Raw genomic sequence first — 14636 nt, 5'->3', positions numbered from 1 at the left:
AGCGCTAAATTGTTTGTGTTCTTAACTTGATTACCTCAAACAAAAGCTCCTTAAGAGAATCAATAAGAAGGTAGTTGGTGAGGTGAGACTTACCTCTTTTACCACTCTATAGTTGTAGCTGCTGGTGCTTTCATGCTTCTGTGACTTGTTATTCCCCTCCTAGGGACCAAAATGGACACAGCTGTGATTTGGACAATACTTGGCCTACTGCCAGGTTGCTTCAGTGAGCAGCACCCTGGAAGAATGGGAGTTCTGCACAGGTTCCCAGCTGCTGTGCTGGAAAACACTACTTACACCAGGACATCCGCTTACACTCATTTCCCCTGGGAGAGCACGCCGGGCAAGGCATCGCCAGAGAACATCTCCTGGCGGATGAGCGAGGAAACCTGGAGCTCATTCACTCCACAGCCAGCTCTCTTCTACGTGGCCCAGGGAAGCCCAGAAACAGGGCTAGAATTTTTTTTTTTTTTGTCGTTTGTTTTTTGGTACTGGGGATCAAACCCAGGAGGTTGCTTTGCCACTGAGCTACATCCCAGCCCAGGGCTAGACTTTAAATTGGTTTAATCTCCAATGAGAAGAGCTATCTCCCTCATGATGTCATAAGCAGTCTCTTGAGGAAAAAAAAGAAAGAGAGCGAGAGAGCGAGAGAGAGAGAGAGCGCCTATCCTATAACCTGCACTTATGATAACTAAAATTGAAAAGGAAGCTTGTTTTGAGACACCTATCCACCCACCAGGGCAGCCTCACTCGTGTTTCGCTCACCTCAGCTTTCTTGTGCTCGTTTTCACCCGAGGCGCCCTCCATGGGCTCGTCGGGGCCCTGGCCTTTGTACACCCAGAGCTCGGACTTCTCCACAATGGACCGCAGCTGATCCAGGTCCTGTTTGATTTGTTTGTAGTTGTCCACGTCCTGGCTAGTCACCAGCAGTTGGACCTTAAAGAACACCATCCGTTAGCTGTGGGTCTTTACCGAGTGTCACCCATTAGGTGGGAAGAGCAGCTTCACGAACGTGTCTATCACGTGACCTACCTGCTTGAAGGCCTGGAGGACCTCCTGCCTCTGACTGAAGTGCCGAAAGAGGAGCTGCAGGGCCCCCGACACCAGGGGCGGGTAGTCATGCATCGTCAAGTGCAGGAGGACGCGGAGGAAGGTTCTACCACCATGATCATCCAAGTCCAGAGGGGTGTTCTCCTCACTGCAGGAACACAGGGGAGGGGGAGGGGACAAATGAACCCTGTGGTCCACAGATGTCTCATTCATTCACTCACACACACACACACACACACACACACACACACACACACACTCCACAAAACTACAAATTCAAATATCGCATGTTTTATATTAAGCACTGACATGCACTGTTAACATTAGTGGTCCCCCGGCAAATTGGGCTTTTGCATCATTCCCATCCTCACAAAGAACTGCTTTGACCAACAGCACTTTAGCAAACGACGCAAGCAGGGGCATAACTACTGCTCGCACCCTTGTGGCTTGTCATTTTGGAACACCTGCTCTAGGAACAAGTCACTATGCTATAATGAAGCTAAGCTATCTATGAGGGCAGAGGGTAAGGGGTAGTGAGATCCAAGCCTTGGAAACATCCTACAAAGGCGCCAGAAAGAGGAGTAAAGCAACTTGGATATGCGAACTCCAGGAATGACCTCATTATACATGAAGAGCCGTCTGGCTTAGCCCTGAGAAGTGTGAGAGGCGATCAAATGCTTACTGCCTCAGGTTGGTTTGTTTTTAGTTTTTTTGGCTAAAGGGTGCTATTCAACAATAAGTGATGCAAGCACATTAATTATATGCACTATAGTCTAGAGTGGTCATACCATGTTTTATGCTTATAGGTACATGAGTTCACAATAACAGTAATAATAATAATGTTTTAAGTTCAAGTTGGGAATGTGACATTTTAGAGAGGGGTTCCCCATTAGGAATGACAAACAGCAACAAAAAAGACTGCATTTTCCTCTTTGCATAGCTGGTAAAGAGCTTAGGGATAAAGGATAACCCACAGCCCATTAGGAAAAAAGGGTAAGATATTTATCTGCTGTTTGCCTCCTGCTCCCCATTTCTTTCTTTTGTCCCTAGTCCCTCACTACTTCAAAAATAAATTTGAAATGTGGGCACCCTGGGACATGTCCTTAAACTTTCCCCATCCTGGACAGGAAATATATACACACACTCAACACATTTAGCCATTGAAGATAAGCCCACAGTGCTAATAGCTCCAAAGACGGCAGTCACACAACCTGAGCCCCCAAGCTGAATAGTTGCTAATAAGGTCAAGGAGCAGCCTTGAAGGTTCTAGAAGAGCCACTTCCTCCATCACAGAACCCCTTACAAAACAGTGACTGAAAGTAAACTTTCCTCCCTCCAAAGATGCCTTCTGCTTGCTCTTCAATGTGTTCAAAGTCAAGAGCACCTGAAAAGTGAGAGAACATAGCTTTAATACAATGAAGTCTGAAAACAAGCTGCGGTGAACGCGCTACAAAGCTCGACAGCGTGAAGCTGCTGGGCTAACCCCAAGTCCGCCAGAACCACACATGGCAAGACTCCAGGGCTGGACAACCAGGTGACACAGTCCAATGTCCCAGCCTCCCGCCATTTTTCTCCTCCCAAAAGACAATGATGACTTCATTGCAAGGAAGATGGGGCTCTGTAGAGGGACGACTTCAACCACTGCCCTTTCTCTTCCCCTTCTCCACTGTTTTATAGGAAGGAAGCAACTTTCAGCATGAATAAAAGCTGCTCCCGGATGACAGGGTTTCTTGGGAGAGTTTCTGTCATTGTGCTTGTTTTCTTAGGGAGTTTGTGGGTAACCCCAATACTAGACACTTCAGCTGTTTGGGTATCTGAGACATGAGGAAGTAAGCTCTCTCCAGGAAGCCAGCTGCAATGGTCCCAATCTTCCCCTGCCCAAAGTCACAGAATCCTGTCTTTAAAATATAGTAACCTAGCAGCGGTCCTCACTAGACACTATGTTGAAAATGATCTATACAATTTGTGGGTGGGGACTTGAGAGAAAAACTAGGAGTGAGGAAAAGGGTGACACTGCCCCAAAAGAAATGAACTCATTACTTAAGTAACTGTAACCCCTCTGTCATTACCTTTATAATAACACTAAAAAAATTAAAATAAAAAAATACAGGAATCCTCAAAACATGTTCAACTTTTACCATTTTGGGGTGGAGAACCTTGTTTCCTGCCAAGGGCCATTGGGAATTTATAGCCTAATTAGGAACCATGCAGAATTATCAATACAGGTAGGTGGGCAGTGGGCAGCCAATGAGGAGCTTAGGTGTCTCTCCTGTCACGTATCAAATGATTTTGCAGGTCACAGAAGGCTCACAGGCGGCCAGACGCTTCCCACCCCTGGAAGGCTATTCGGGTGCCCCGTTTTCTTTATAACCAGGCCCCACTCCATGACTGCAATTCCATTCTGCATTCACTAACCTGGTACACAACTGGGCCCTTCTTGGCTGCTATTTCCGGAGGATGTTTCTGAAGTCTGGGAATTGCTTTCATCAAACTCCCGCTTAAATATACACAGGAGGCAGGAGATCCTATAATCCAACCTCACATTCAAAATAAACTGAAGATTCAAGTGGAGATGGAAACAGATTGGTTACATTAACATACCACCTTTAACACTGTGCCAAGCCACTGCACTCTGACAAGGCCTGGTATCGACTGCCTCAATTACATTAAGCACCAACGGGGCCAAATATTTGGCTTAGATTTCAACAGTCATTTTAATGCCAGCAGACTTCCGTGGGGGCCTAGCAAGTCGGCCCACAGCACCTTCAACGCTAGTGTCAACTTCAGCATTGTGGCAATTAATTTAACAATGGGAAGATGGCATCACTCACTCTCTGCTCCATCCTCTTAGGAAATCAAACTTCATTTAAGCCAGGATTAAATGCCTGCATGCACTCAACACACGTTGGCTCAAGTCATGAAGTTTACTGCTTTAAATTTAGACCTGACAGAGACATTTTGTTTACTACAGTGAATGAGCTTCGTTTATGTTTTCAATATAGTTCTTGCCGTCTGCTCTGATTCAGGCACAACCCTTTGGGCTTCTGGTTCCTTCCTTCCATACTCCAACAGAGTCACTTTCCCCACCAGACAATCAACCAGATGGCACCATTTAAGGACTTCACTGGCATTCCTTTCTTTCTTCCTTCCTTTCTCTCTCTGCCTCTCGAGCCCTCTCAGCAACCTTCCCCAGTCCTGGGGTTCACTTCTTCCAGACTGGAGCAGATGGCTGACCTGCCCTCAACTGACTACTGATTCTTTGGTTTCTTCCCAAAGCCTCCAAATCATTATTATGCAGAATGGTAATGGCTACATAGAGACGTCAACTTGAAAGGGTTAAAGGAGTCGGAGAATGCAGGCAGCAGTGAATGCTTACAAGCTCTTTTGGGTGAACTGGCTGTAATGATGCATAACGAAGTGGGAAGATGGGTAGAGAGCCATTTTTACCATTTGTCTTTGTGAGGGTATAGCAATTTTTCAGGGCAAATAGGAGCAATTGTGTAAAGAGGAAAAACTTCAAGTAGGATAGAAAATAAACCTAAGACAGTCAAGTTCTTGTGTTCGGTGGGGAGCTCCAGTCTATGGGCAAGGTCTCCACTAGATGGTGCTCTTCTCCTTGTGCTCCATGTAGGTGATTTATTCCTCAACCAAGTTCTTTGCCTCTTAGTGGAATGATTCCTGGTTAGTCATGCTACATTGTAGGTTTTGTGCAATGATTTCTGCTTAAGTGGTCTAATGTGCAAAAGTGTTCATTTTCTCCCATTCTCTTTGAACCCACACTATCCCCAACCTTGCCCCCAAATCTAACTCTGCATTTATTGTTCCCTCTATCTTGAGACTCTTCTGGAAATCAACACAGCCAGCTCCTTATTCATTTAAGTCTCTGATCATATCCCCCTATACAAAAGGCCTTTGCTGACCGACTCTCCCGCAAGCATTATCTCTGCCTCCCTGTCCCCAGTTGCCTCTGAACCATTCTGACACTATTTTAACATCTCTTAGCACTGGCTTCTCAAAACATTTGCTGCAGATGCCTACAAGTCTTTAAGAGCAGGAACTTATACTTTGTCCATTGCTGGCTCCCCAGGGCTTAAAGGGACTTGTGACCGCCTGACCTCAGTAAGCATTTAATGAATGAAAAAGGAAGGGAAGAAGGGAGGAAGGGTGCAGGGGAGGAAGGGGAAGATGGAAAGGGGGGGAGGGAGGGAGACTTTGCGAAGCCAATGGAGTCCTGAACTGAGTTACAAACAACACACATGGAATTCAGCTCCCTGGATAGCAAGCACAGTGAGTGAATTCAAAGCAATGATGACAGCAAGGTGCAGGCAACTACAGGAAGCTCTGGCGTGGCAGAAGGTACAAGGCCTCCTTAGGGAGGCATAGGAGGTGACAGTAAAAGGATTCAGATAGGTCAGTTCATAAATGATATGAAGGGATGAGCCAAAATCCTTGCTGCAACTGTCTTCAAAGCTCCGCGCTCCATCGGAGCAGAAGGAGGGGGATATGGACAGTGTGGTGTGCGCATGCCCAGCCTGCCCTGCGGCCCCCCCCCCCCCTTACCTGGAGGATTTCAATGATCTTCAACTTGGTGTCCATGACCATGATGTCCTCCTTCTCAGGCTCCGCCTGCTTCACATTGCCCTCAGGGGCAGCGGCCATGGGGGTCATAGGCAAAAAGCCTCCTCCCCGGAGCACCACCTGAGTCATCAGCTCGCCAACTCCGTGAATAGACCTCATCACATTGCTGCCTGGAGGGGCCCAGCACAGACACGGGTCAGAGCCTCTGGAGAGTGCCCCGAGCGTCTAGTTAGGGGCATGGGGTCAGGCAAGTTTAACATCTTCCCATTCTGATACAGAGCCCAAGCAACCAGCAAAAGGTCACACCCGTTAAGGCTTCAAGACTTGTGAGAGAGGCAGAAAGAATATGCGTTTCTGACAATCCCAAAGGAGCGATTTTGTATATTAACTCACCTGCTAAAATTTAGTGATTACCAAATCATTGCTTGATATTGTGCACAAGAATAAAGATCGTAAGGGTGGATAAGGCACAAATCTGGGTACTGCTATCAAAAACTGCTTGATCTTAGGTATGCTAAATTAGCTCCAAGGCTCAGCTTCTTCACATGCAAGCATCCCTATGACTGGATTAATTGGCATAGTATACACAGATTGGCATAGCACAGGACTTAGCAAATAGTGAGGGATGAGAAAATACCATTTTCATCTACTATAGCTGCATAAAACAAGTTAAAGAACAACAGATACCTATCTACTAGGTGCATACTACTCTGACTCTAAAATAAGCATATAAAGGTGAATTTTCCTCTCACAAAGTAGAACCAGATACCAAGATATAAGCCTGTGTCTTACTTCACCATATAAGAACATTAACAATTACAGTCTTAGCAACATCAAAAACAATGACATTTTTTAAGAGATCAACATTCGAACTATTAGCTAACTTTCAAATGATTCAACAAAAATATACAGGCAGACACACAGACAGAGGCAAAGCAAAGACAGCGAATGATCACGGATGCTATGTCATGGGTGTTGCAAGTCTATGGAGCAGTGCATTCAGCTTTTCTTCCTGTCTGGTGCACTGATAATGAAGAGGTGGGAAGAAAAGACAAGGACAAGGGAGGACATCACATGAGAAACAGGACACAAGAGTTAACGAGAAAGGCTGGGAAGGTGTCTCTCAGTAGCGGCACCAGATACTCACTCTTCAGCTTCTCCTCATCATTGTTACCTTTATTCTCTTCTCCTTTCACAATCTTGGTAATGGGGAAGATGGTTGTCACATGCACACAGTCTAATATGGCCAGGAGGATCTTGGTTAACCTCAGAAGGTCAGAGAAGTTGTAGAAACCAAAGTATATGAGATTCCTGGCTAAGTTCACAACCTGTTTTGTTTTACAAAGAAAAATGGTATTAAGTCAACTGCATTCCCCTGTCAGACTTGACAGTGACGGGATAATCAAACAGATGATGGCTTCCCATACAGGAAGAGAAGGCATATATGCAGCTTGCCATTTCTGATAACATTCCATTTTGTGTCATGGGAGGAAAAAAATATGACACAAAAGCCAACAAAGCTACCGTCTGCTCTTGTGACCAGTTAATATGAACTTGACCTAATCATTTAGCAGGCACAGCTTGCCACAGAGAATACTGGGTGACCCCAATAATACCCAACAAGGGCACAGATAAACAACACCACAATCCTCAGGAAAGTAATTCCTAAAAGGAGGCATGTAATGCAAAGGTTGTAAGGACTGACAGTCCTCAAATGATTCATCTGTGGCAGCTCCCAAGCACAATCTGTTTCTCATCCGTCATTTTTAATACAGAGCATACATAATATTTTATCATTTCCCATGATTCAGTCTGCCCTGTATATTTCCTTTTATGAGTGTAACTGCTCCTAAGCCAAGTGTCTGGTATCAGTGCTATTTTATTTTGGAACAAAACTGAGCTCAGTTCTTCGCTCATTATAAAACTACAGCATCCTGATAAAACCTACCCACCAAAATACTTTCTCTTAACCCCACAGAAAAATGACCATGGGAAAGCAGACAAAACACACAGACCTATCCTCACGGGTTACCTCGAATGTAAGCTTATTTTTCTCCTTATCGGAAAAAGGGAACCTCTGACAAACCACGTCTCTCAGATACTCCTCCACAAACTCCATGGTCTGCGCAAACCTCTCCTTGATCTCATCTTTGGATGCCCCGCTGCTGTCGTAGCTGGAAGGGAAGGAGAGACAAGGCAACACGCCATCAGGCTCTTCTCAGTGAGGCTGTGTCAAGGCCACCAAGCCTCAGATGTGGTCAGCGCCAGAGCTGGACCCTACTTCGCTTTCCTTCCCTAACACACACCATCACATACATAGTTCAGTCTTTTATCTTCTTTTTAAAACTTCCTGTCCTTTGCCTCCTACTAGCAGAGAGATCATTTTTCAGAAGAAAAAACTGAAATAGTTGTGTAAGAACAAAAACAAGCAAGGATGCCACCTCTTAGCTTCCTGAGGAATGAAATAATACTTGCCAACCATGTAATTTTAAGCTTAAAGAATAGCTTTATCATTCCTCTGTGATCTCACAAGACCATGGACGGTTTATCTACCGCAGTGGACAGCATTTTCATGTGTCCCGAGATCGTGACGAGGAGGAGCGGGCTTACTCATCAATGGCGATCTCCGAGGGGATCTCTGACCAGAGGCGGGCGTATTTCACAGGGGTGACCTGCTCCTGGGGGTCTCGGTCCACGTGCATATGAAGCATGAGGCGGCAGAAGGAAGCCCTCAGGTCGTAGGGGAGGTTCTCATCGGACATGCAGCGAAGAATGAGATCGACATCCAGCTGGCCTGATATTTCATTGATGGCCAGGTACTGGCGGTCCAGACACATCCTTGCAAAGAGGTTCAGCTGATACCTGGGAAAGGAAAAGCAACTGTAAAGAGGCTCCCGCTCCAGAAATCCTTCAGGCTGTACTGACACTGCATGGCCGGGCGGCCGGCACCGGCTTTCCAGGAGTGAGGCTTGGTCATCTAAATCTACACAGCAGTAACTCTTGTATAATTTATTTGAGCTTTTGTACTACAAAGATGGAAACAGGGACGGAGGGAACATTTGTGCTCTGCTGTAGAGAAAGGCCCACAGATAATAGTCAATGTCTGTCCAGCTGTCTTAGAGCAATTATGCCCTTTCTCTACTCCATTTCCCCTTGTTTAATCCAAAATAAACAGGAAGGAAAACTGTTAGGCCTTATGTGGCTGTCTAGTTCTATCGCTTCGGCTGTGCCTTTTAAATTGTACTTTAAAGGGTGTAGGGTAATATTTACATAAAGATTTAAGGATATAAAATATAGTATATATGCTTTATGATTGGATATATTTGGGACAAACAGAAACACACAAGGAAACTGAAATGATGAACCCCATCTGCAGGAATATAAGAGAAGAGTCTGAAATACAGAAGGTAAGATGGTTTGGCTGCAAACTTGTATTTATTTTATTTTAAAATGCTGGAAACAATGCTTTTATTGCCCTTCCCTATAATACAAGGGCTCACTTCCCTCTTTCCCCCTAACCCTTCCCTTCCAGGGGCAGAAGGAACAAGACTTAAAACTGGAGTCCGGAAGACACAGGGGAAGGAGGAGGTAATTGGGAGAGGCAGACTGGTGGCCCAGGATGGGCGCAAGTGAACCTGTAAACGTAAAATCAAACGACCAAAGTGAACACTTCATAAGGAAGGAAGTCAGGATTTGAACCCACATAGTGTGAACTGAGTCTGATCTGTCTGTATGAGTGCACGCATGTGCACACACATGCTCGCATACACACATATGCAAGTCCAGGGGCTGGAACTCCAAAGCCTAAGCACTGTCCCTGAGCTTGGTCAGTCACGGGGCTTGAACCCAGGGCCTCGGCACTGTTCTCTAGCTTTCTCACTCAATGCTAGCCCTCTCTTACTTTAAGCCATGGCACCACTTTTGGTTTTATGGTGGTTAGTTGGAGATAGAGTCTCACAGACTTTCCTGCCCAGGCTCACTTCGAACCACACGATCCTCCTGAGTTACTGGGGTTAGAGGTATGAGCCACTAGCACCCCTTGGCTCCCTGAGCTTTTTAGCTCCAGGCTAGAGCTCTACCACACGAGCCACATCTCTTCTTTCAGCCTTTGGGTGATTAACTGGAGGTAGGATTCCACAGACCTTCCTACCCGGACTGGCTTCCAAGCGTGACTGTCAGGTCTCAGTGCTGTGAGTAGCTAGGACTACATGGATGAGCCACTGGTGCCCAGCTGGCAGTCTGACCCTCAACCTGAATAGACATGCGCTGTGCTGTGTAAGGAGCAGCTCCACGAGGGGCTGCTGCTCCTCCGCCTCCTGAGGCAGAGACACCCGGACACCAGTGGACGAAGGAGCAACGAAATCTTACACTCTAAACTCACTCACAAAACACATCTTTTTGCAAGAATCTTATCAACCGACACCATGTGATTCCTTATAATGATCAAATCAGTAATGTTCCTGAGGGCTGCCCTTTGGGGGCCCAACCAAAGCGCAGGTCTCCCACTCACCTGTAGTAGCTGAGAACATCTCGGTCTTCCTTTTGTCCTTCTTTAGCATCCTGGGCCAATTCCCGGACGCTCTTACTACGAATTTCTTTGTCGCTGTCCCTCCAAAATAGCCACACCTCTTCCTCATCTTCTCCTGCCTCCAGAGCATTTTCTCCAGTAGAAACGCCTTCAAATTCAAAACGAGAAAGAACCAACCTAGAAAGGACGAGAAGAGAGAGCTCAGCTTTGAGCTCCTTTGAAATCTAGCATCCCGGAAACTGAGGCAAGAGGATCACAAGCTCAAGGCCTGCCTGGGCTACAACATCAGATGCCCATCCCCTAAAACAACAACAACAAAAGGACAACGAAATCTAGCTTCCTCAGAAACAGAGGGCTTAAGTTTTATTACCTGCAAGCACAAACATCCCTGAACAATACATCTCCCTCCTCACCAGCGTCCTCTCCCCCGAGGCGCACTTGGTGCATCCCTCCCTGTCTGACAGCCCCACTCACTTGGTCTCAATGAGGATGTCTGCATTGGTGGGGTTCAGCACAGCTTTACAAATCAGCTCCTGGGTCACCGGAATCGACTTGTTCATGGACACACACAGGTCGGAGAGGTAATCTAGGAACCTACCAGAGAGGGGAGAACAAGGCATCTTCAGCAGAGTAAGCAGGGAAAGGTCTGCTTCTTCCCCATGCAGACAGATCCACAGGTCAGGGACGCCGTGGGCTTTGACGCCGGGGCCCACAGGGGCACAGAGTAAAGCTGATGGTGGTGACAGTGGTCAATGAAGAGGTGACAGGGCCAAAACGAAGAGGGAAGAGCAGCACAGGAAAGGTCACAGAGGAAGACATGGTAGAGATGGGGCCTCCACGAGCGCTTGGGGCCAGGCTGTGGACACGTGGTTGTCCAGGCTAGAACTAGATGTGTTCTATTGGGACCGTTACTTGGATCCATGCTCCAGTTTCTCATACACAGAGAGGAGCCAGTGTCATTTCTGAGGAGCAGCCTGGGGAACTGACACGGTAACTGAGTCCTCAGCCTGGTGTGTGAGTGGTCCAGGAAAGGCCGCTCATTTTGACAGCAGCAGTCATTGTTGAAGCAGCCCTATCTACTCTCCGGTGACACCCATGCTAGGAACAGCTTCCTGCATCACCTGAAATGCTCCTAATGAGAAGAAGAGAAGAGGGAAGACATAGGGAGGGAGTGGAGGCAAGGGGGCCAGGCCATGTGAGAGAGGAGGTATATAGAATTCATTAGCTTATAATCAAACACTCAAGTGACAACTAAGTCTGCTAAAGGCTGTTAATGATAACACTGGGGAAAGTGTTCTAAAGAGTGAGTGAAGCAGGAAGGAACTTCCTGAATAGAGTCCCAGGGGCACAACAAATAGGGGAAAGACTTGACCAATGGGACTACTACAAATTAAAAAGTTTCTGCACAGCTAAGGTCATAGGCACCAAAATAGAAAGGCAGCCAACGATATGGGAAAGGATATTTACCAGCACAGCAACAGACAAAGGCCTGATATCTGTCATCTACAGAGAACTCAAAAAACTAAGCCCCTCCAAGCCCAATAAACCTATTAGAAAATGGGCAAAGGAGCTAAAGAGAGACTTCACAAGAGATAAAAATCGCAAAGAAACACATGAGGAAATGCTCAACATCCCTGGTAGTAAAGGAAATGCAAATAAAAACAACCCTGAGATACCACCTCACTCCAGTTAGAATGGCCTATACTCTGAACTCAGGCAACAACAAATGCTGGATGGGGTGCGGGGAAAGAGGAACCCTTCTCCATTGTTGGTGGGAGTGCAAATTAGTACAACCACTTTGGAGGACAGTATGGAGGTTTCTCAAAAAGCTCAATATAGACCTACCCTATGACCCAGCCATACCACTCCTAGGCATCTATCCTAAACAGCAAACCCCAAGATATCCAAAAGACATTTGTACTTCCATGTTTATCGTGGCACAATCCACAATAGCCAAAATATGGAAACAACCCAGAAGCCCCTCCACAGACGAATGGATCCAAAAAATATGGTACCTATACACAATGGAATACTACATAACAATTAGGAATGGTGAAATATTGTTATTTGCAGGGAAATGGTCAGAACTCGAACAAATAATGTTGAGCGAGACAAGCCTAGAACACAGAAAACAAAGGGGCATGATCTAAAGAGTGAAGGACAAATGCCCATAGCCATTGTCATTTCCTGTGCATCTCCGTGTGCCAGGCACGTCACAGATGTGAATTCTTGTCAAATGGCTGACCGTGTTTAGCGGATGAGGGGAGGAGTCTTGTTCCCATACTGTGTTCTTGCCACTACTCATCAAAGAGCCGCATGAGGCCCTCCTGCTAATCAAGCCTGCCACCCACCAGTAGCCCCAAGGCCATCGAGCCTAGTGGAAACACCAGGACCAGCTAAGTTACCGCATCTAAAACGCACAGAGCGCACGGCACCATCTGCCCCGCGGGCACCTCACCTGGGCTCCCTGTTCTTTCGCACAAGACTGACAAAAGTGTCAATCTCCGCAGCGGTGATGTGCTTCTCCAGGAGTTTCCGGTTGTTGTGGAGTAGGGCAGTGATGGTGTCTTCTGCCAGCACATCATAGCCAATCTGTTTCTGCATGAAGCCAAACTGCTTGGCTATGTACTCCTGCAAGGGAGAGAGAAGAAAAGGGAAGATATGAAGACGGTGCAGACCACGTGAACAACAGGAAAGCCCAGCATCCCTGACGAGGACTAGAGCTCCACGGGCAAATTGCAGTCGTCTATCTTTCTCTAGGACAAGGGTGACACGCTCCTTCACAGCCTGTATTTTATTATACCTGCCACCCAAACGCAATGATCCTGACATTCGCATAGGGATATTTTAAGTGCATGCAGTATAAATTCGAACCTAGATGGTTTATCTTTTCAAAAAAGGTCAAAAGCTCTTATGAAGTGATTTCAAAGAGGACTTATTAATTATGTAAACCCCCCCCCGCACTGCTGAATACATACAGATTACACCTACCTGGACATTCAGAACAATATTATCTATTTTGTTTTCTTTTTTTGGAGCAAGAATTCATCTTAAAGTCAATGGGTAACAGAAAAAGTCAGGAACACCTAAGCCAATCCACTATACTCATAGAGCATATGAAATGATTTGTAATTTCCCTCTTTTGGGACTAGCCATCACATCCCATAAAAATAATTTTTACTTTATTTATTGTCAGTTGTGGGGCTTGAACTCTGGGGCCTGGGCACTGTCCCTGAGCTCTTCAGCTCAAGGCTAGAACTCTACCATTTGAGCCACAGTGTCACTTCCAGTTTTTTGGTGGTTAATTGGAGATAAGAGTCTCACAAACTTTGCCTGGGTTCATTTTGAACCGCGACCCTCAGATCTCAGGCTGCTGAGTAGCTAGATTTACAGGTGTAAGCCACCAGCACCCAGCAAAAATAATTTTTAACCCAAGGAAGCCTCTTATGAATTGTTGTTGATTTCTATTCAAAGGTATTTCTCTGGGCTGGGCATGTAGCTCAGTAACCCAGTATTTGTAAGCACATGTATGGTTCTGGGTTCCATTAAAAAAATACCAAATTCGAGAGACACAGGGTAAAAAAAGAGAAATAACTACAAGAGCAATACTTGCAAAACTGTTTGGTGTAAGTGAACTGAACACCTGGGGGGGGGGAGGGAAAGGGGGGGAGGGAGGGGGGCATGAGGGACAAGGCAACAAACAGTACAAGAAATGTATCCAATGCCCAACGTATGATACTGTAACCTCTCTGTACGTCAGTTTGATAATAAAAATTTGAGGAAAAAAAAAAAAACTAAAACAAGAAAATCAACAACTACAACAACAACAACAAAAAAAACAACAACAACATTTTCCTGCCCAGGAGAAAAAAGACAGTTCGCTTGCTCCAAGTTCACATGGCCCTCAAAACTGGCTTTAACTATGTTTTTTCATTAATTTCTATGTCCTGGGAACAAGAGGAACCTGCTTTGTTTCCTCAGGTCTGAGCAGCATGGCTTGGCACAAGCTACAGGCCCTGAGGTATCCCCACCCGTATGAAGAGAGGAGCAGAACAAGATCTCTCCAGTGCCATCTGAGAATGGGAGGGATACAAAATATATATGTATGTAGATATATATACATATAATATACATATACACATATGCACATATATATACATACATATGTGTGTACAATCACTTCGAATGTCATCCAACACAAGCTACAATCCAAATAAAGAAGTGAACAGCAAAGATAGAGGACATAAAGGGGGACAGGAAAGAAGAAAGATATTTTACTTGATCTTTAATACAAACTTGGAATGATTTTAGCCCCTCAGCCTTTAAGGGAGTATGTCATTAAAAAATATAATAAATGTCTAGGTACTGGTGGGTCACAAATGTGATCTTAGCTGCACAGGAGAATGAGATCTTAGGAGTGTTGTTTGGAACTAGACAAATCCCCAGGACTCTTAGTTCTAATTAACTAACAAAAAGGCAGAAC

The 14636-nt window shown here is 45.7% G+C and overlaps 1 protein-coding gene across 14 annotated transcripts in view; it reads right to left on the bottom strand.

Annotated features, from left to right (window-relative positions):
- Window positions 1–14636, bottom strand: part of Itpr1 (inositol 1,4,5-trisphosphate receptor type 1) — a 292664-nt gene that overhangs the window by 140009 nt on the left and 138019 nt on the right. For 8 of the 14 annotated variants that reach the window (XM_048356179.1, XM_048356178.1, XM_048356180.1 and 5 more), the window contains 12 exons: window positions 12612–12784; window positions 10628–10747; window positions 10136–10330; window positions 8236–8487; window positions 7658–7799; window positions 6773–6953; window positions 5608–5795; window positions 3463–3601; window positions 2377–2431; window positions 1030–1195; window positions 763–933; window positions 94–159 (listed from right to left, as the gene is read on the bottom strand). In XM_048356179.1, the coding sequence (XP_048212136.1) occupies window positions 94–159; window positions 763–933; window positions 1030–1195; window positions 2377–2431; window positions 3463–3601; window positions 5608–5795; window positions 6773–6953; window positions 7658–7799; window positions 8236–8487; window positions 10136–10330; window positions 10628–10747; window positions 12612–12784 (1848 nt within the window). The remainder of the gene's footprint in view (window positions 1–93; window positions 160–762; window positions 934–1029; window positions 1196–2376; window positions 2432–3462; window positions 3602–5607; window positions 5796–6772; window positions 6954–7657; window positions 7800–8235; window positions 8488–10135; window positions 10331–10627; window positions 10748–12611; window positions 12785–14636) is intronic. The other 6 variants (XM_048356181.1, XM_048356188.1, XM_048356191.1 and 3 more) reach the window with 1 other exon arrangement.

This window comes from Perognathus longimembris, chromosome 10, assembly GCF_023159225.1.
Source record: "Perognathus longimembris pacificus isolate PPM17 chromosome 10, ASM2315922v1, whole genome shotgun sequence".
In the NCBI taxonomy this organism is placed as follows: domain Eukaryota; kingdom Metazoa; phylum Chordata; class Mammalia; order Rodentia; family Heteromyidae; genus Perognathus; species Perognathus longimembris.
This window is presented reverse-complemented; position numbering and strand designations above follow the sequence as displayed.